The sequence below is a fragment of the Struthio camelus genome, chromosome 2 (genome assembly GCF_040807025.1).
Source record: "Struthio camelus isolate bStrCam1 chromosome 2, bStrCam1.hap1, whole genome shotgun sequence".
NCBI classification, from domain to species: Eukaryota; Metazoa; Chordata; class Aves; order Struthioniformes; family Struthionidae; genus Struthio; species Struthio camelus.
Genome location: NC_090943.1, coordinates 171,516,484 through 171,537,579, shown reverse-complemented (window position 1 = coordinate 171,537,579; position 21,096 = coordinate 171,516,484). Strand labels below are relative to the sequence as shown.

At 61.5% G+C, this 21,096-nt stretch overlaps 2 protein-coding genes across 3 annotated transcripts in view; both read left to right on the top strand.

Moving 5' to 3' along the window:
• Positions 1-4,072, top strand: part of ZC3H3 (zinc finger CCCH-type containing 3) — a 167,634-nt gene extending 163,562 nt beyond the window's left edge. Inside the window, exons 12-13 of one of the 2 annotated variants that reach the window (XM_068933518.1) lie at positions 2,341-2,418; positions 2,804-4,072. In XM_068933518.1, the coding sequence (XP_068789619.1) occupies positions 2,341-2,418; positions 2,804-2,835 (110 nt within the window). In that variant the 3' untranslated portion in view covers positions 2,836-4,072. Of the gene's footprint in view, positions 1-2,340; positions 2,461-2,803 lie in introns of both variants that reach the window. The other variant, XM_068933517.1, reaches the window with a different exon arrangement.
• Positions 4,073-7,498: 3,426 nt separating this feature from the next.
• MAFA (MAF bZIP transcription factor A) lies at positions 7,499-8,838 on the top strand. Its single transcript, XM_068933848.1, has one exon. It carries the CDS (start codon positions 7,512-7,514, stop codon positions 8,379-8,381), a length of 870 nt encoding a protein of 289 aa, XP_068789949.1. The 5' UTR covers positions 7,499-7,511; the 3' UTR covers positions 8,382-8,838.
• Positions 8,839-21,096: the final 12,258 nt, after the last annotated feature.

Sequence of the window (21,096 nt, the reverse complement as noted above, 5' to 3'; positions counted from 1 at the left end):
CGGCGTTCGAAGCCGCATTAGCTGGCGTCACAGGTGACTAATAGCCGAGGCGGTCGGGGCTGCCGCGCAGCCCTCTGATGTATGGGTGTTATATTAAGGGTGGAAAGGTGCTAAATGAGCCCTCTTTATTTTACATAAATTAGCTCAAAAGCGATGTATCACTGCCACGGCTGCTCAGACGCCAAGTAAGTTTGTTTACCCAAGTTTAAAAGGAAAGAAAAACTCGCTGACGTGACCTGCTGCTTCCCCGGCTCTTGGCGCGGGTGGTGGCTTCCCGTCGATGGGTATCGTGTGGGCTCCTCGCCTGTCTTGGCCTCAAAGACGCGCTTGCTCGCACCGCTTCTTCGTGTGTCGTCCAGTTTGCAGCGGCGTGTTTTTGGAAGTGCGATATGGTAGGGAAAACCTGTTTTGCCCAAGGGTTTTTGAAACGAAGACGCTTTGGATGGCAGAAGAGATCGAAGGAGGCAAAATGGGCAACACACATAAGTCACATGCCGCTTTCCAGATCTCCGACCATCTCTGATCTTCTCTTGTAATCCTAAACTGAGAGAGGACGTCTCCAAATAGAGCTCATTGCTTAATAACGTCGCTTTTCCTGGGAGATCTCCTGCTTCCACGCTAGCCTCGGTGTCTTCTCCTGGTCCAAGTGACCACCGTGCTCCTACCTACGCGGTGGGGAAGTTCATCTGGTCGCCAGCATGTAAAACCTGCCAACCACTCCGTGCGCTCCGTACAGAGGTAAAAAGAAGGAGAAAACCGGCAGAAATGGACGCTCTGGCTTTGCCATCGCAACGTAGCGGGACTTCACGTCATCTGCCAGGCTTGATAGAAGAGCGCGTGGACTGGGTCCTGCAAACGTGTCCAGGCACCTCCAAGAGGCGCGTCAGGGGGTTTTGGCTTGACGCCAGCATCGGGGCCTCTCTTTCAGGCGTTTTGAGTGAGGGAGGAGCGCGGGGTGGAAGAGCCGAGCTGCGGGAGGCTGCTCGCAGCGCCGGCGATTGCCGAGAGGGTCGAGACCCAGAGGGTCGGACGCCGAGCAGAGGCGGCGCGGGATCGGGATGACCTCAGCCGTCTTGCGCTCCTGGGAAGAGGGGTGCAGCGAAGGGCTTGAGGTCCTCGGGGAAACAAAGAGGAGGCACGCGAGGCCGCCAGGTGGTTTGTACGTTGGTGTACGTTTGCACATCGATGCTGCAATCCCTGCCGTGAAGCGTTGGGTTTGGGAAAACGTTTCGGTCGCGGTTGAGCGCCAGCAGGGAAACGGCAGCGGGTGCTGGGGTCCCGGAGGTCCGCGGGTCCCGACCCAACACCGGCCACCCGGGGACTCCCTGTTGGAGGAACAAACGACAGCTGGCCACCGAGACCGGGAAGTCCCCGTTGACAGCGAAGGCGAGATTTTCGGCGGCGTGAATCCCCCGAGGAAGTGGCGGGCGTGCTGGACGTCTCTCCCAAAACACGCTCAAGCAAACACAAGTCATTGCACGGGGCGCCGGGATGGGGCGCACGGGGCCGGGCTGCCCTAACGGTCCCTTCGGGCCTTAAAATCTCCGCATCCGCCTGCCCGGCGGGGCCGACGGGCAGCGTTTCGCGGGGCCGTGGCTCGCGCCTGCTAGATGGCAGCAGCACTCTCCAGCTCGGCGGGCGCGGGAAGCAGGCGCCAGCACCGGCCGACCGAATCTCCCCCCTCCACAACCCCGCCGCCGCCGTTTTACGGGCGTCAGCGCTTTGCCGCGGAGTGGCCGGCGGCGGCGGGGCGCAACCCGTCCGCTCTGCCGACCCCAAATCCCCCGCCGGCCCGGGCGGTTTTTGTTTAAGCCCTTTCGCGCCGTAGGAATCGCAGGCTAACGAACGGGTCGGCTTCCCGCCGGACCTCGCTCCTGTCCCCCCCCCCCGCCGCCCCCGGCCACCCCGTCGCATTGCAGGTGACAGCGACGCTGTCCCCGAGCCTCTCTGCCTTGAGCTGACCCGACCGGAGCCTTAATCCCTATAACGATGCTTGTAATTTGGGTGGTCCCATGGGCGCTTTGCTAGGAGCGATTGGGGGATGCTGCTGCTTCTGCGTGCGGGTACCGGGCAGCGTCGGGGCAAAGCTCCGCTGGAGCCGGCGGCGTTAAAAACCCCAAAGCGCCTTCCTGACGAAGGAAAGCACCGGGTGGAAATAGGTTAGCGTGAAGCGACTGGGTGCTTTGCTCCGAAATGGCTGTAGGAAGCAGGACGAGAGTCCAAACGTCTGCCCCCGTACGGTGGCCGGGGTTTTTCTATCCGCTCCCGACTGGTTCTCCGCTATGGAAAATCGAGGCAAATCTGACGGTTGTCTCCTCTTTTCTTCCTTTCCGCTCCCAGGTACCGCCAAGTGGAAAAGGACTTTCGCGTCCTCGAGGGACTCGGAAAACGCCGCTCTCGAGGAAGGATGCGGCCGAGGTGAGGCGGGCGCCCGCGGACCCCTCGTCGCCGCCGCGCCGGGTGAGTCGGGCCGGCCGGCAGCTGCTCCGGCGGCCCCCGGGGGGACATCGCCGCTCGGCTCGCGCCGGGGCGGCCCAGCTGCCGGCCTCCGCCGGGGACGTCCTCGGGGAGGGCGGCGAAGCTCTCGCCAGCTGCCCGCGGGTCCCCCGCCTTGTCCCCCGCCGTCCCGGGGGAGCAGACGGGTCGGTTCGCGGCGACGGATCGAAACCGAGCTCCGCCGCGATGTTCACCCCCTGTCCGGGCAAATGCATCGCTTTAGCCTGCCGCGAGCCGGGGGCGCGAAATGCGGGGAGCGCCGGCCGCGCGTCTCTGCCACCCTCACCTTTTTCTCGTCTCCTTCCAGGGAAGCGGCTGCAGATCAAGCCCAGGCTGTGAGCGAGACCTGCCCGGCGCCGACCCTTTCCCGGTCCCGGTCCCGCGCAGCGGTCCAAGAGCTCAGGAAACGCAGCGCCGGGCCCGACCCGGCCCCTACCTCAGGACACGGCGCCGCGCGGGGACGGCGGTGTCTCCTTGCTCTCTTGCTTTCCGAGACGTCCGTTCGCCGGAGCGTCACCGGTTGCCCTCGTCCCGTCGCTCGGGGAGGTGGCGTTGTTGAAGTGTTTTAATTTTCCAATAAATTATCTTTTAAGCTGGCTTATTTAAGCCGGACCCAGCCGCCAGGTCCCCGGTTGGCTTTCGGCGCTGGTGAGACGCTCGGGTCCTCGCCGGTTCTCCTTGAGCGCTCAAATCACAGCGCCGCCGCTGAGGCTGGGGCGTCCCGTGAGCTCTCGCTTGCGGCGAGATATAAGGAGGCAAAAGGACCTGAGGAGCTTAAATTCTCAGTTTCTGTCTCGATGGTGGGAGCCGGCGTTTGGCTGCTCTGGGTGGTCGGAGCGCCGTCTCCGGAGAGGCTGAAGATGGGAGAGCCAAGCGTGCGGTCGCTGTCCGGGTGCAGGACGTCCGCTTCCCCCGGCCACCGGTACAGCGCGCGGGGATGGGGTGGTGGGACACCCTCCCTGGCCACCCGCAGGCAGTGAGAGCCGCTGTCGCCCCACGCTCACGTGCCTGTTCCAAATCCGTCTTTCTCCTCTTAAACGGAGGTGTGAGATCTTGAGTTTGCTTATTTTTAGGGGGCCATTTCTCGCGGGATGCTGGAGCAGAGCCACGTGCCAAGCTGATCCCTAGTCGAAACGTGCCTGCATGCCCGGCCCTGGCTCCGACCGCCCCGCGGGCGCTTGGGTCCCTGCCAGCCCACCCAACCCCGCTCACCCAGGGTCTTCGGGCCTCTCCAAATCCCACCGAGGCAAAGCACCTTCCAGTCCATCGCTGGCAGAAAACAGCCCTGTTCGTGCCATTGCTGCGCGTGTCGTGGGCAAATCGGGAACGGTTGCTCCGCCTCGTCCCTTTTTAAGTGATTAATCCCACCTCCTCTGCTTATTTTTATTTCCTTTGCCCGTGAAAACTGTCCGAGGGTCCCCGCCGAAGCGAGAGAAGGGGGGAGCATCCGGCTGCGGGAACCGGTCCCGCGGCGTCGGCGCGATGCTGCCCCGGGAGAAGCCGGCGGGGTCCGCTGGGTGCCCCCGCGCGGGCGCTCGAGCCGTGCCGCGTTGAATAAAGCCTTCATCGTGCCCGGTGGGATGCTCCGTGTCTTTTATGAACCTGTGCGTTTTGATATTTAAATAAAACAGAGTTTCTACCTGGGGGAGGGGGGGGGGGGGAATAAAACCCCTGTCCTGAGCGTGGGTTTGCTCTTCTTTCCGCCCGGGTCTGGAAAGGGGAAGGGGGGGGGATATCCGTGTGTCCGTCCAGCCCAAAAGGAGGGGGGGTTCCCCTTCCCACCCACCCCCCCGCCGCAGCTTTTGCCCTGGGCGTGATACGGGCCGCGAAAGCGCCGTCGGATCGGTGCGGATGCTGCGCCGGATGCGGCTGCTGGAGGAGCAGTGTGAACGGGCGCCCAGGACGGCGCCGGATTAAATTACGCCGGGAAAAGCCTCGCTCCCTTCCCCGGGAACAACGCGGTTTCAGTGCCGGCGCTCGTTAGAGAGAGAAGTGCTTTGCCGTGATTTAATTCCCGAGCCGGCCGGAGAGGTGTCACCGCTCGGCGGCGACGCTTCTCCTCCGCGTGTTCGGTGGCCCCGGTGCGGAAAAGCGTGGGAAAATTGCCACTTTTGGGGTTTTTAGGGGGATTTTCTACCTGGGATAAGGTGTGCTCCGGAGGAGGGGGGGGGGGGCTGTTTGGGGGGTCGTGGGGCAACGCGGTTGGGAATCCCCCCCCCTCCCAGCTGGCTTCATCCCCCATCCTGGGGGGTGGCTGTCCCCCAGCCTTCCTCCCTCCCTCTTCCTCCTCCTCCTGGGCAGCGGGGTCGGCGCTTTGCAATCCCGGTGGCGCCCGGAGCTGCAGCCACCGCTGGGGAAACTGAGGCAGGGGCCCAGGCGTCCGGTCCCGCGAAGGGTTAACCGGAGCGCTTCCCAAAAGCAGAAGGTGGCACCAGCTCGAGGTCTCCCGTAGGGTTATGTCACTCCACCCGCCCGCCCGAAAGTCAACTTAGGCGACCGGCCAAGCCTCGAGCCTTCGTGGAGGGGGGGGGGAGTGCCACGGGGAGGTGGGTGGGTTTTTTTTAGGGGGGGGGGGCTGCTAAACCCTGCCGTTTTCCTGCGGGGGTGGGGAACCGCGAAAGTATCGGGCGCTTTGGGATGTCCGAGGGTTGCGGCTCGGTCCTAGCGCCCCGGGTATTTTCGGAGAGGGGGGGGTCGGCAGGAAGCCGCCTCCGGGAGCTGCCTGGGCAAGGTTTTGGGGGGGGGGGCCATCACCGTGGCCTCAGGCCTGCGGCGCCGGCAGGGGGGTAATTACGCTCCCGAACGCGCCGCGCTCGCCAACAGCTGCTGGAGCCTGTAAAACAACCGAGTTAGGGTGTTTTTTTTTTTTTTTTTTCCAAAAAAAAAAGAGTAAATCAGGCTCGACCGCGGAGCCAACACCTTGAAGGAGTATTAAAATAGATATATTAAGAAAAAAAATATATACATATATAAAAATAAAAAGTATATATATAAAATATGGAAAATAAATAAATAAGTGTGTATATATATAGCTGTATACAAGGTTGGGGGTCGCGCTTAGGTTGGGGGTGGTCTACAACTTGGGGAGGGCCCAGGCGTCCGGCTCTCCCCCCTCCCACCCCGGAGGATGCGCCCTCTGCCCGCCCGGCTGCTCCCGCCGCAGATTGACAGCTGGTGTGTCCCCCCCCCCCCCCGCAACCCCGCGCGCCAGCCCGCCTCGGAGCGTTACCATAGCGATATGCAAATCGCGACGGGCGGCCGCGGCGCTCATAGGCGGCTGCTCGGCCGGCCCCGCCCCCTGGGGGGCGTGGCCGAGTGGCGCTCCCCGGTATAAAAGGCGGCGGGGGCTGCATTCAGCGGCGCGGGGTGGTGGTGTCGGCGTGCAGCGCCGAGCACCGGGGCCGGGCCGCCGCTGCAGCAGCAGCAGCGGGCAGGGGGTGCCGAGCCCCCCGCCCCTAGGGCACCGGGGCCGGGAGGAGGTGGGAGAGGGCAGGGGCAGGCTCGTAGCCCCCCCGGGGGGGGGGGAGGTGGGGCCGGGGCAGGTGCCAGGGGGAGGTAGGCAGGAAGGAGGCGGGCAGGGTACCGGTGGCTTTTCGCCATTGGGAGGCAGCCGGAGGCAGCGGCGGAGTCGTGCTGGAGAGAGAGCCCGGCCCCCGCACCCCTGGGCTCCGCTCCTACGGCGGCGGTGGGTTGCGCGAGTTGCGGGCGCAGCTCCGGAGTCCGGCTGCGTTCCCGGAGCGGAGTCCCGGCGGAGAGTCGCAGCGCTCGGCTGCCTCCCGGCACCGCTTTGCGTCCCGGAGCAAAGTCCCGGCAGAAAGTCCCGACGCCTGGTTGCAGCCCCGGAGAAGAGCCCCGACGCCCGGCTGCAGCCCGGAGCCCGTTTGCTTCCCGGCAGGAAGTCGCAGAGCCCGGTTGCAGCCCCGGAGCAGGGTCCCATCGGCGGCACCCGGTTGCAGCCCCGGAGCAGGGTCCCATCGGCGGCACCCGGTTGCAGCCCCGGAGCAGGGTCCCATCGGCGGCACCCGGTTGCAGCCCCGGAGCAGGGTCCCATCGGCGGCACCCGGTTGCAGCCCCGGAGCAGGGTCCCATCGGCGGCACCCGGTTGCAGCCCCGGAGCAGGGTCCCATCGGCGGCACCCGGTTGCAGCCCCGGAGCAGGGTCCCATCGGCGGCACCCGGTTGCAGCCCCGGAGCAGGGTCCCATCGGCGGCACCCGGTTGCAGCCCCGGAGCAGGGTCCCATCGGCGGCACCCGGTTGCAGCCCCGGAGCAGGGTCCCATCGGCGGCACCCGGTTGCAGCCCCGGAGCAGGGTCCCATCGGCGGCACCCGGTTGCAGCCCCGGAGCAGGGTCCCATCGGCGGCACCCGGTTGCAGCCCCGGAGCAGGGTCCCATCGGCGGCACCCGGTTGCAGCCCCGGAGCAGGGTCCCATCGGCGGCACCCGGTTGCAGCCCCGGAGCAGGGTCCCATCGGCGGCACCCGGTTGCAGCCCCGGAGCAGGGTCCCATCGGCGGCACCCGGTTGCAGCCCCGGAGCAGGGTCCCATCGGCGGCACCCGGTTGCAGCCCCGGAGCAGGGTCCCATCGGCGGCACCCGGTTGCAGCCCCGGAGCAGGGTCCCATCGGCGGCACCCGGTTGCAGCCCCGGAGCCCGTTTGCTTCCCGGAGGAGCGTCCCGGCAGGAAGCCGCAGAGCCCGGCTGCAGCCCCGGAGCAGGGTCCCATCGGCGGCGCCCGGCTGCACCCCTCGAGCAAGGTCCCGTCGGCAGCACCCCGGTTGCACCCCCGGCTGCAGCCCCGGAGCAGGGTCCCGTCGGCAGCACCCCCGGAGCAAAGTCCCGTCGGCGGCGCCCGCCTGCAACCCCGGAGCAGGGTCCCGTCGGCTGCAGCCCCGGAGCAAGGTCCCCGTCGGCAGCACCCCCGGAGCCCATCGACACCCGGGAGCGGGAGCCCGGCGGGGAGGCTCGCGGTGAGCGGCGGGGCCCGGCGTGCGCCTGGCGGCCCCTCCATGGACTGAGATGGCCTCGGAGCTGGCCATGAGCGCGGAGCTGCCCACCAGCCCCCTCGCCATCGAGTACGTGAACGACTTCGACCTCATGAAGTTCGAGGTGAAGAAGGAGCCGGCCGAGGCGGAGAGGCTCTGCCACCGCCTGCCCGCCGGCTCGCTCTCCTCCACGCCGCTCAGCACGCCCTGCTCCTCGGTGCCTTCCTCGCCCAGCTTCTGCGCCCCGAGCCCCGGCGGGCAACCGACGGGCGGCCCCGGCGCCCCTCCGCTCGGCTCCAAGCCGCAACTGGAGGAGCTCTACTGGATGTCGGGCTACCAGCACCACCTGAACCCCGAGGCGCTCAACCTGACGCCGGAGGACGCCGTGGAGGCGCTCATCGGCGCCCCGCACCACCACCACCATCACCACCACCAGGGCTACGAGTCGTTCCGGCCTCAGCCCTTCGGCGGCGAGGAGCTGCCGCCCGCCGCCGGCCACCACCACGCCGCCCACCACCACCATCACCACCACCATCACCTGCGCCTCGAGGACCGCTTCTCCGACGACCAGCTGGTGAGTATGTCGGTGCGGGAGCTCAACCGGCAGCTGCGGGGCTTCAGCAAGGAGGAGGTGATCCGCCTCAAGCAGAAGAGGAGGACCTTGAAGAACCGCGGCTACGCGCAGTCCTGCCGCTACAAGCGCGTCCAGCAGCGGCACATCCTGGAGAACGAGAAATGCCAGCTCCAGAGCCAGGTGGAGCAGCTCAAACAGGAGGTCTCCCGGCTGGCCAAGGAGCGGGATCTGTACAAAGAGAAGTACGAGAAGCTGGCGGCGGCCCGCGCCTTCCCGCGGGAGCCCTCGCCGCCCGCCGCCCCCAAGGCGGCCGCCGACTTCTTCCTCTGAGCCGGCCCCGCTCGCCCCTCGCCGCCCCCAGCAGCAGCAGCAGGAGGATTATCCATCATCATCATCATTATTATTTTTATTATTAATAATTTCCCCCCCCCCCTTTGCCCTCGATTTTAAGCCGGCCGCTGGAAGAGGCGGCTCCCCCGCGGGCCTCGGACTGGAGCGTGGGAACCGCCGGGGCCAGCCTGCATGCGGGACGTGTACGGCGCCGCCGGACCGCGGGGGCCGGGGGCTTCGCTTTTCCTTCTCTTTCACCCCCTTTTCTTTTTTTTTTCCCCTTCATTTTTCCCCTTCCTTTTAATTTTTTTTCCTTCCCCCCACCCCGCACCGTGTCTATGCGTGTTTCTCGGCGGGAGCCCAGCTCCGCCGTCCTCTTCTCCCCCGCTCCCCAACCCCGTCCTCCTCTCCGCCTCTTTATTATATTCTCTTCTTTCATTTTATTTTATTTGTTCCTCCTCCGGGGCGCCCAGGCCGAGGAGAGGCGGCCGGGGGTGGCGGGGGGGGGGGGGTCCCGGGCAGCGCTGCGCCCTGCCCGCCCCGCAGCCCCCGCAGCCCCGGGGCGGCAAACCTGAGCCACACTTAACTTATTCACCCCTGTACATATGTAGAATTTAGTTAGTTTTCTGCCTTTTTTTTTTTTTTCTGAGCCTATATTTTGCTTGGTGATTTATTGGGGTGGGGGGGAACAATCCTTTAAAAAAAAACAAATGAGTCTTAAAGTTTGTATGTAATAGCATGCAAATAATATCCGAGTTAATTTAACGATGTTGGGAAGAAGCCGAATGCACTATATACAGGAATCAATTGGGTTAAATAATACTGTTGTTTTATAGAGATTTAAAATTATCTATGCTCTTAAAAATAGTGGGGGGGGGGGGCGGGGGAAGAGAGGTAACAATTCTAGGGTGACCTGAAAGGCAATATAGTAATATATGGACTGCAAACGGTTGGCTGCTATCTCACTATGCACCAGATTTATTTATTAACCCTCGGGAAACGAAATAATATTTTAACCTCGATGTTTAAGGAAGGAAAGGAAAGAAAAGGCACGTTGTTTCTTGCGCGCAAAACAGGCAAACAAACAAAAAAACAAAGCAATTCGTGCAACTGTGCGTGGAGCGAAAAGTGGGGCCGATCCTGTGCAGAGCAGCGGGGTTTTTTTAAACAAGTTGCTTATTTAAAAAAAAAAAAAAAAAGAAGAAAGAAAAAAAAAAAAAGAAAAACTTGGGGGGAAAAGACAAGGGTCTTGCGAACAAAGCGAGCTTGGGAGCCTGGTGCATTTTAGGTACTGATCGTGCAAAGCGTTTTTAACGACCTGTTGTTTCGATTTGTGACGGTTTTAACAATGTTGCATCAAGATAAAAACTTATATTCAACTAGAGCCTGGGTCGGGTTTTCTCTGAACCGGGGCGGGGGGGTCCCGCAGCTTCGCCTTTCGGTTTTTTTTTTTTTTTGGGGGGGGGTGGGGGGGGGATTTCGCCTCCTTTTTCCTTTCTGCGTCGGTGAAAACCCTCCGGGGGCTCCCGCTGGGCCAGGGGACGCAGCGAGCTGGGACCGGGGGGGGCTCAGACCTGGGGCTGCCTTCGGGCTAGCAAGGGAAACCCCGCGTTAACCCTTGGCGTCGCCTAAAATCGGGGGCCCGAGACCCCCCTCACCGCTTCGGCCGAGCCCCCTGCGGCCGGCTGCTCCGAGCCGCCGGCTTTGCCCCGCTGAGCTCTGGCTTTTTGCTTTTCCTGCCTCTCTTTTTTCCAGCCGGGCAGTGCGGTTCCCAGGCCGGAGGCTCCGAGGTGCCCCGGAGACCTTCGGTTTTTTTTCCCCTGCAGTTGCCCGGGGGAAAAAAAAAAAATCACCTTCACACCAGCCCTGGGGACTCTGGATCCTGTTTGACCCCAGCCTGACACCACCCCGGTGAGCCAGTGGTTATATTTGAAACGGTAATAAGCGGTTTTCTTTCCCCCCCTTTTCGGCTGCTCCCTTTGGAGTTTTTAATTAGGGATGGAGGGGGGAGGCAAAAAAAAAAAAAAAAAGAACAACAACAACCAAAACCCACCACCCTAAAGCTTGAGGGTCAGTATTTTTGCTTGCGTTTTTGTTTTTTTTTTCCCCAGGCACGGCTGGGGCTGTTTGCAGGGATGTGCATCCCCGACCGCTCGGGAAAGCCTGGGGCACGGCTGCCGGGCTCGGCGGGACCCCGAGGGGCAGCAAACCCTCGGGCGAGTTTGCAGCAGAGCTCGCCCGAGCCCCTTTTCCGAGGTGTTCCCAGGCTATGTCTCCAGCCGTATATATTAATATATATCTGTTTTTTCCCCTCCTATATTTTGGCACAGGACCGCACGGCTAGGGCTGGCGACCGCCTCGCAGAGGGTTGCTGCCCCCAGCGCGCCGGTTCCCGCTGGCACCTTCCCTAAATCCCCTTCCCGGGCTGCTGGGTCCCTCCGACACCTTCCTCGCGGTCGCCTCCGTCGCCGGGTAGGCGTCCCCGCTTCTCCGGTCGCTCCGTGCATCGGCCGTGGGTCGGGACCGGAGGGTTGTGGGGCAGCCGGAGCCCGGTTTCGCCCCTCCATGTGCCAGTGCAGGGCTCTGATTTATTTATTTTTTTTTAAATTTATTTTTCCTCTTTTTTTTGGGGAGGTTGCAGGCTGGGACGCTCGTTCCCTGCGGCTCCTGGCACCGCTTCCCTCCTCCTTATTTTGGGGGTGAACCTCAGCTCGCTGGTGGGTCGCGGCCCTGACGCTGGGCCGGCAGCCCATTACTCTGCTGCGCCAGCTCTCCCTCCCGAATTTAGTTATTTTTTCCCCCCTTTTTTTGCCCCCCCCCTTTTTTTTTTCCTCCCCCATCCACATATTTGGAGAGTGCTTCCAGCCCAACCTGCCAGCTAAATAAGGAGCGCTGGCAACCTTGGGGAGAGGAAGGGGGTCCAGGGCCGGAGCCTGCCGCAATCACAGCAGCTCTCTGGCTCCGAAGTGCTTCTCGGGGGCTGCTTTTTCCCCTCCGCCGCGCGCGGGGAAGTTGGAGCCGTCCCCGGCCGAGCCCTGCGTCCTGCCGGAGCGAGGTTGCGGGCTCGGCCGTTCGTCCATCCCCGCTGTCCTTCGCTCTCCCTGGCGTCCCGCCGGCGCGTCCCGCTTGCGGTTGTTCCCCCCCCCCTTCTCCGGGAGCCGAGGCTCCATCATGCCTCTCGCCTCTCCGGCGGGATGAACCGAGGAAGGTTTATCCCGGAGCCCCGTTTGCAGCAGGACCGCCTCGGCGGCCCCTTCGGCTCGCCGGAGGAGCGGAGCTAAGGCAGTGATTTTTGGGCTGTGAGCACCTTTTTTTTTTTTTTTTTTTTTATCCTGTCGCCCTCCACCTCGCTCTGGCTTATTTTCTTCCAGCGCCGCCTGGGAAGTAGGGTGCAAAGCCGCGTGCTGGGCACGAGCAGGGGCGATGCTGCCGGCCAGGCGTTTGGAAAGGTGACGGGGGGTCCTGCAGCAGCACCCCAGGGAGATTGGGGAGCCTGGGAGCCCTGTGCATCCTTCCCCCCTGCTTCGCTCCCCCTGTGCCCTCTCTCGGGGCTGGGCAGCACCCATGGGAGCCAGCACCCACCGTCACTCCCGGGACCGCTGTCACCCATCCGGCCGTGTTTCGGCAAGCTAATAATAAAAATTTAAGCAATTCACCCCCCCTCTGTTTCCCAAAGGGGATGCGTTCACGACTCGTCTCCTCTCTGCGCGGGCCGGGGAGGTCTGGGCCAGCCCCGTGCTGGCTTTCTGCAGCGGGTGCGGGCTGTCGCGTGTTTGCGGCCGGCTACATCGCCCCACTTTTCGGAGCGGGGTTGCCAGGCTGAGCCTTGGCAGCGGCGGCAGGATGGCGCTTGCTGTGCCTCGCGGGGCTGCGCGTGTGTGGGCAGCGTGTGGGTGCGTGTTGCACCACTGTGTGTGCTTGTGCAGCGTGCTGGTGCGTATTGCAGGGCTGCATGTGTGTGTGTGCAGCATGTGGGTGTGCATTGGCAGCGTGCTGGTGTGTATTGCAGGCCTGTGTGTGCGTGTGCAGTGTGTGGATGTGTGTTGCACCACTGTGCGTGTGTGTGCAGCGTGCTGGTGCGTATTGCAGGGCTGCATGTGTGTGTGTGCAGCATGTGGGTGTGCATTGCACAACTGTGCATGCATTGGCAGTGTGTGGGTGCATATTGCAGGGCTGCGCCTGTGCATTGGCAGCGTGCTGGTGCATATTGCACCACTGTGCATGCATTCGCAGCATGCTGGTGCGTATTGCAAGCCTGTGTGTGCGTGTGCAGTGTGTGGATGTGTGTTGCACCACTGTGCGTGTGTGTGCAGCGTGCTGGTGCGTATTGCAGGGCTGCGTGTGGGTGTGTAGCATGCTGGTGTGTATTGCACCACTGTGCGTGCATTCGCAGGGTGCTGGTGTGTATTGCAGGGCTGCATAGGCATGTGCGGCATGTGAGTGTGAATTGCACGACTGTGTGTGTGTGTGCAGTGTGCGGGTGCATATTGCACCAGTGTGTGTGTGCAGCGTGCTGGTGCGTGTTGCACCACTGAGCGTGCATTTGCAGCATGCGGGTGTGCATTGCGGGACTGTGTGCGTGTGCAGTGTGTGGATGTGTGTTGCACCACTGTGTGTGCGTGTGCAGTGTGCTGGTGCGTGTTGCAGGGCTGCGTGTGCCGCGTGTGGGTGCGTGTTGCACCACTGTGCACGCATGGGCAGCTTGTGGGTGAGTGTTGCACAACTGTGCGTGCATTCGCAGCATGTGGGCGCGTGTTGCACCACTGAGCGTGCATTCGCAGAGCGCGGGTGCGTATTGCGGGGCTGCGCACACACATGCGTTTGCAGCACGCTGGCACGTGCTGCAGGCCGGCGCACACGTCCTGCCGCGCATTGCAGCCCCGGCTACGCGTTTGCCGCAGGCCTGCGCGTGGATTTTGGGTTGCTCCCAGTGTTTTTTTTTTTTTTTTTTTAAAGTTTTTCGCCCCCCCTGCCCCAGCAGGGCAGCACCAACCCGGGAGCCAACGGGGCTGGGGCTGGCGTCGCCCCTCGCCAAGGGCCCCGGCCCCCAGCCGAGAGCGCTGCTGCCGTTTAACCCGGTCGGACGCCGGCGCGGGGTTTGGGCGAGCGGCAGCGTCGCCGCCATCCCCAGCTCCATCCTCCCTCCCGGCTCCATCCTGCTGCCTCTGCTAGCAGCCCCCGCCGGTGGGTTTCCCGTCGCTCCCCCTTGGTCCGCAGAGGCGATGCGCTATTCCAGTTTGCTGGGAAGCCGGGGTGGGTTTGGGGCGGGGGGGAGGGAGAAGATGAGGGACACGAGTGTGGGAAAAGAGGGAATGAACCCCAAATCGGTGCTGCCGCGGGGACCGCAGCCTCCGCCGCCAGCAAACCAGGTTGAGTCCTGCTGAAATGCAACTCGCCCGGCCGCCCCCTGCCCTCCCCGACCCCGGCAGCGAGCGCATCCCTTCGGCGCCGTCCCCCCCGTCGGGCTCCGGCCAGGGCGCTGCCAAACGGGAGATGCTCATTTGGCTTAACGGGAGCGGGACGCCGGGGCGGAGAGGGTGCAGGGGCCGGGGGGGGGTTATTGCAGCGCTCCGTCCCGGCGGGGAGCGGCTGGCGCCCGTGCGCTCCTCATCGGCGGGGGGGTCTTGACCCCCTCTTCCTTTCCCGGGGTCCGGGGGGGGGGGAAATCCTCTTCCACCCGGGGAAGCCGGTTTGGCTCTCGTTTCTCCGCTGGCGTCTGCCCGAGCCCGCAGGTGCTTGCGACCAGACTTGAGCAGTGCGATGAGCGTGTCAGTCCTCAGGCCTGCTGCTTGCTCGGGTCTGGTGAAGGAGAGGAGGAGGCGAGGGTGGTGGTGGGGGGGGGGGGCAAGTAGAGCATCCCCCCCCCCCCCCGACACCGGTTTATTTATTCATGCGGGGCCGAGGCTGGAGGGCGGCGCGGCTCAGCCTCGGCAGCCGCCGGCTCCCTGGGAGCGCGAGCTGCAATTTCCACAAGCAAAAAAAAAAAATAAAATAAACGAATTGTTATTTTCCCATTTACACGGGCAGGGGGCAGGGAGCGAGGTGGGGGGGCGGCGGCGGAGGGAGCCTCCTGCTTTTACCCTCTCCCACCCGGCCCGTGCTGGGGGGTCTCCAGCCGTTCCCACGGTGCTGTTACGTCCCGCGGGGTTGTAGCCCATCTCTGCACGGGCCGGCTGTGTCCCAGGAGCCTTTTTCTTTTTTTCTTTTTTTTTTCTTTCTTTTTTCTTTTTTCTTTTTTTTTCCTTTTTCTTTTTTTCTTTCTTTCTTCTTTTTTTCTTTTTTTTTTTTCTTTTTTTCTTAAATCCTAACGCTTCGAACGAGCCGTCGCGGGCGTTTAATTCAGATTTACGCCGACAGGTCCCGTCCGTTAATTAAATATCAATTGATTGTTCGGCGAACACTTCCTTGGGTTTATCGCGTTTCTGAGAGACAAATCAAATTGCCACGTCATTAACTTGCGGCTACACAATCCATACATAATTACCGTCTTATTAATACCTCCGAGTTACGAGGAACTTTTAGGCAATTAATATTTGCGGGATAGTTTGTATCAAGTTAATTCCGTCAGGGTGATGTTAGTAATGCGGCCATCTAATAAGCTGGATAATTAACGTCTCTCTCGTTAGCATCTTCTCAGATGCCAGTTAAATGTCAGGCCAGCCTCTGTGGCCAGGCTGCGTTTAATTAAACGTCTTATTACAGGGCGACTCGCGGCTGTTACATGTGAATAGAGCCACGTGCCTGCTACCGGCGCGGCGTGTGGCTCCGACCCTGCCTGGGCTGCTCGTGCAAAATGCCTGGATTTGGGACCGGTTTGGAAATGGGATTTAGGGACTATTTGCAAGTAGGAGGAGGGTTTTTTTTTTCCCCTCTTATGGGATGCTCAGGATACTGCCCTGCTTGGTGTCACTCCAGCATTGCTCGAGTACGAGCACGGTTGGGGTTTCGAGTGTGGTCTTCCAAAAAAAAGGTATCCAAAGCAGTAGCGTCCCCATCTCCCAGCACGGAGGCTGCTAGGATGCCCGCGGGATGGGATTTCCCTTTCTGATGCTCCCGAGGTCCATGGTCACGGCGAACCACCCTGGGGATGGCTCCTGCCCCGGGAGGAGCATCGGCCACTGAAGGCATCACGAGCAGGAGATCTTCCCTGGGAGACAACGGAGACCCAGCTGGGCCTGGCTCGCTCCTGCGGGCAGCCCTCCCTTCCCCGGAGCTCATGAATAAAAGATTGACCCTATCTACCTGGCCTGTTTGTCTTTGTGAAATATTCATCGGCTGCTGATTAAGTTTTAAGGAAGGGTTGTGTTGTCCAGGTGGGCTGGGAGAGGGACGTGCTGCCCCAGCGAGTCTGGGCTGGGAAGTTGCGGGGTTTGGACTTTGCCCCCTTCGGTTGCTCCAGGAGAGGGATAGGGACAGTTTTGCCCCTTCACTGCTCGGGCTCCCTGCAAGAGATCCTGGTGCCGGTGTTGTCGCTGTTGCTGTGTTTAACACAGGAGAGCAAAAAAGGCATCGCCACCACGGCCACAAGGGAAAAAGAGGCCTCAGATGACCTCCACGAGGCCCTCCATCCCTGAGGAGCACGGTGGCTGCCAAGGTACCAGGTGCCTCCACCAGCAAAGCCACCCATGGACTGCATTGCCAATGGGGGAAAAGTGGGAATAAACCAATATTAAAAGACCCCCCCTCGCCCCTCCAAAACAAGGACTCTGCTACTTATTTCTTCCCTCCCATCTGGTCTCATTGCAAGGCAGACAGGAGGACTCTGGACGCTGTTTTTAAATTGCAATTAGGAGCTCAGCTAATGCTCTCCCCAAAATGGTTCTTGTTAGGGGTGCTCTCCCCATGTAACAGGAAGGCGTCAACTCCATGTCTTGTACTAGGGCAGGCTCCGAACCACCTGGGATGGGAAGGAAGGATTCTGCTCCACCTGGCATGCTAGCAAGGTGAGGACTGGTGCAAGGCTCGGCTCCCTCCGTCCTTCCCTTTCTCTCCCCATCCCTCCTTCCCTGCTGCTCTTCTCCTGCCGGCATCGCACTGTCCATGTGGCTCCCCGGCCAGGGGCTCCTGCCTTCCTGCTGCCTCATGAATATTTCAGGAGCCAACGTGGGGCTCCTGAGGGTCTCTGGGGATGGGGCATTAGCACGGGCTGAAGGAGCACTGGACAGACAGCAGAGGAGGAGCGATGCAAGCTGCAATGGAAATCAAGCAAAAGGCTGCCAAAACCATGAGGGCAGGCATGAAATATTGATGGGGCCGTGCCGCACTGGAAGGGAGGTGCGGGGGCCCTGGCGAGGCTGCCCCCCCCCCCCCCCCCCCCAGACCTGCGCTCCCTCCTCACCCGTCACAAATGCACATCAGACAAAGTTTGGCCAGTGGTTAAAGATGTATGAACCTACTTTTGCAGCAAGCAGATGCATCTGTCATCTTGTCTCCCTGGTGTTTCTCTCCTGCGCTCTGCAAAAGCCAGGTGGACGTCCTAGGAAGGGAGACATGGGGACTTCGGTGTGAGAGACACTGTGTGGGTTAGCCCCTGTGGGAAGCACCAGATACTGTTCTAGTGGTGATGTGGTTGGGTGAGAAGGATGGGCAATGGGATGGAGGTGATTGTGGTGGGAGGGATGGGCAATGGGATGGAGGTGGTTGTGGTGGGAGGGATGGGCAATGGGATGGAGGTGGCTGGATGGAAAGGATGGGCAATGGGATGGAGGTAGTTGTATGGGAGGGATGGGCAATGGGATGGAGGTGGTTGGATGGAAGGGATGGGCAATGGGATGGAGGTGATTCTGGTGGGAGGGCTGGGCAATGAGATGGTGGGGGTTAGGTGAAGGGATGGGGCCCTCAAATGAAGGCTTGAACCCAAATGGTGTCCGTATGCACTTGGTGCCTGAGACAAACGCCAGCCGTGGGCTGGCCTTTGCCAGCCCACTTGCAGTTTGGCCCCTGGGCTATGAGTAGCCAGGGACTCTAGAAACCCGAAATGTTGGGGCTAGGTGAACTAGGCAAAGAAGACAAACTCAATTCCTGGTTTTCAGTGGGGCTCTGACCACCTGCAGATGCAAACAGGGGCCGTGCGAAGCAGGCAGGCTTGCCTGCACGTGCTAAAAAGTCTGGCCACCGTGAAGATGAGGTCCTTCCTCCAAGTTGCCTTGTTCCTGAGCCATCAGCCGCCCTTTTGGCTTGGAGGTTGAGGGCTGGACTTGGAGAAGGAGGATGTGGAGGAGGCAGAGGGCAGCGGTGAAGAAACCCGGCTGACCGCCAGCACGGGCAGGCCCAGGGGGAGGTGGCTGCCGGCTCAGCTCTTCCTAGAAATAACACACCATCAAGAGCTCTATTTTCTTACGCAAATGATTTCCTTTTGCCTTCGTGCAAGCTCATTAGCATTCCTAAATGTGACCGCGTGGATCAATATGGTGCTGGGCCAAAGGACGGCACTCAATTTCTGTTTGCCAGGAGGTTTCACCTCCCCATCTAATCAGGCAGGACCCAGGCTGACGGAAACGTCTTTCTCTCCGGCTTTGCTCTCGTATTGGTCACCGCTGATTAATTTCCAGTGGGTTAGTTCGTCAGAGAAGGAGGCTCTCCGATTTAATTAGAAACGTGTGATATGAATGTGTATTGTTATGCGTCCGTCCAGTGGTGGGTCATTGCCGAAGCAGGCTGCAAGTTTCAGCTTTTCTTAAAAAAGCCCTCCCAAGATAACGAGAAAAGGAGGAGGGGGGGGAGGGTGGAAAAAAAAAGGTCTCTGGTCTTTGTGCTTGCAAAGACAACCTCCGGACTGGCCACGGCGTGTAAACGGCTCCACCAGCACCTTCCTGAGTCTGCAGGCAGCCTGTGCTAGTCACCTCGGTGGGCTGCTGACTGTCTTAGGCATCTGATCAGGACGTTGTTTCACCGAGCGCCAGCGGGGCTGTTTCCGCAGCTGCAAGACCAGGGTAGCGGCTCATTTCTCTTTTCTGCGCATAGGGACAGATGTTAGGGGAAGGAGTGACTCTTTGCTGTCGAGGGCTTACGGGACAGGCCGATGGCCAAGCTTTTCTGCTGCAGATCCCAGGGCCGGGGATTCGGCACGTAGCCAGCCTAACCCACGCCGTACAAGCACCTCGGAAAGGTGGTTGGCGTCCCCTGGGCGTTCCCACGCTGCCCAACCGGCGTCTCCCGCGCGCCGTCCCCCCCCCCCCACCACCGTGAGCACATAAGACGCCTCCCCGCACGGGTGGGTGCACCCACGTGCGCTCCCAGGGGCTGTGCTGGCTCCCGGCGAGGCGGCGCGCCGGCGGTGCTGGTGGGGTGGGGGGAGCTGCTGAGTCAGCAGCTTGCACATCTGCAGCGCGGGACCCGCGGTGCGATGATATTAATCAGTGTTTTTCTCTCGGCCTTTGGCAGGCTCCCTGCGCTCACAGCTGCGCCTGCACCCTGGGAAATAAACGCCGGCAGCGTGGTCAGCAAGGCTCTTCCCCGCTGCCGGCGCTCCGCGTGCTCCTGGCGGGGTATTGCGGGTGCCCGGCTCGTCGGGCGAGGGGACAGATGTGCCCCCACTTTGCTGTAAAGCGGGAACTTTGTGCATCTGTCTGCTGGGGCCCTGCTCATCTCCCCTTCCTGGGTGCTTTGTGCTCTTCTCCGTAGGGTGGAGGGAGGCAAAAAGCCTCTAATGCCCCCACAGGGGTGCTCTCCCGACAGCGCTTCCCAGGTGTAAAGCAACTCAGTCCCCATCCCTTCCCAGGGATACATCCAAAAATAAAAAGCAGGAAGGGTGCATATGCAACCCCTGGAGCTGGACGCAGCTCGCTGGAAGCGTATCATTTCCCTCTGCTCTTGGGAACATCTTGGAGGGACATCGTGGGTGAGAGCATCCTTCCTGGTGTGTGCCGCCGGATCGAGCGGTGATGTCGGGGCCCGAAACCCTCCCTGGGATGCTGCGGGGCAGAAGGATGCTACGTGGGGCCTGGGAAGCCGGTGGGAGCCCCTCGGCGCTGGCCCCCCGAGGCGATGCCCGCCCCTCGGCTGCGCTCTCCCTCGGTCGTGCGGCCGCGGCGCTGCCTTGCACCGGGCAGGCCGGCTGCTCGGCGTCCTAATGAAGAGGTTCGCGCGGGGCGGCCGGGGCTGCCTTTGATGCCGAGGAGCCGCCGTTCCTCCTCGGGGGCCAGCTCAGCCTTAAGCTGCGGCAGAGAGCGGTAATTATCTGCGAGCTGGATGCGGCCGGCGCGCCGTGGCAATAATTAGAATAATGCATTGTACTAATGCAGCGCTTCCCCGCGGAGGCAGCGCTGAGCTCTTTGTGGGCGCTAATGAATTTAGCCTGGGTGGGAGGGAGGAAAAGGCGGGGGGGGGTCTCTTCCCAGTAAGTAAGACCAACCCTGGTCTTGGAGAAGAGCCTCAGTTTCCCGAGCTGTAATATGGGTGATGCTGAGTCTTGGTCTCTGGCTAGCTGAGGGTTATATTCAATCCTAGCTTGTCCAAAGGGTTTTGGGGGGCAGAGAGCGTTGCAGGCACTTGTTTGCACCCATAATGCGGATTTCTGGCCTCTTTTCCCATTCCTTCACCCCGGCGGTTACGGATAAGGCCAGCAGCGCTGCAGGGAAGGTTGGGAAGCGGGATGCGGGGAGCCGAGGAGCTGCCACAGCACGCGAGCCGGCTCCAGCCCTGGCGTGGCGAGAGCCGGGGCGAGCGGGCTGCCCGGGCCGTGCCGGTGCTCAGCTCTGGCTGTCGCTGGCCCCGTGCTCACCGGTTTTGTTTTTGCTCCCTTCCCGGTGGGCATTTGCTCTCCACGGGGGTTGGAAGCAGGAGGGGTGCGTGGTGGGGCGGGGCGGTGCCGGCTGCCTCTCGCTCGTGGCTCACGAGCGCTTTGTGTTGTGGTGTAATCAGCACTCACTTATTCTCTTTGATTTTTTTGCTCCTTTTTGTTGTTGCTATTTTCCATGTTTCCACCGTGTCTGCAGTTTTCTTCCTCCCCCCCTTCTCCTCCCCTCCAACCCCCGACCTGGGTCCCTTCTTTCCCCTGTGATACTCCAGAAACCTGAGACCAGGAATCAGTTGGGTTGCAAAGGACCGTTAGTGGGTCACCAGGCTCAGCACCATAACATCCTCTGAAGGCCTTTCCCAAGCTGTTAACCCCACCCCAGCTGCAAGAGTAACCCTCGTGCATCCCCCTCCAACAGGCGTGTGTGCACGCCTCCTGCAAAAAGCCCCAGCAAGCATGGACTACCCCCCTCCATTGCCCCTGCTAGTGGAAAGACCATAAGAGAGCAATTTTGGGGACTTTGGGCTGGAGAAAGTGGCTTTTGGGCTTTAGGGCGGTCAGGGTTGGGATGCTCTACCAGCAGGCGACTCAGGAAGTCGGTACACCGAGGTGTTTGGGATAACTGAGTGAGAGTAACTGTGAGGGGCGGCATGGAGGATCAGGGGTAGGATGTGGCATCTGAGGATGCTGGGGCAGATCTGTGGGCACCACTGCACCGGGGGAGATGCTAGGGTAACTGGGCAATGAGGTCTTCTGGGAAACTGGGATTTTAAGTACTCCGGGACACTGGGAGCGTTGGGCTTGGTGGAAGTGGGTCATTGAGGCATGGTGGGCTACGTGGTGCAGTGGGCAGCAAATCCTCCTGGGACGCCCGGGACAGACCATGGGCATCGAAACATTCAGCGATTTAGGAGCAAGATTTGGTTTTAGGGACGAGGGTGAAGGTGTGAACATCTGGGTACTGCTGTGGGTAGGGAG

Coding starts and splice junctions, on each gene's coding strand:
- MAFA (XM_068933848.1), top strand. CDS start 7,512: ATGGCCTCGGAGCTGGCCATGAGCGCGGAGCTGCCCACCAGCCCCCTC.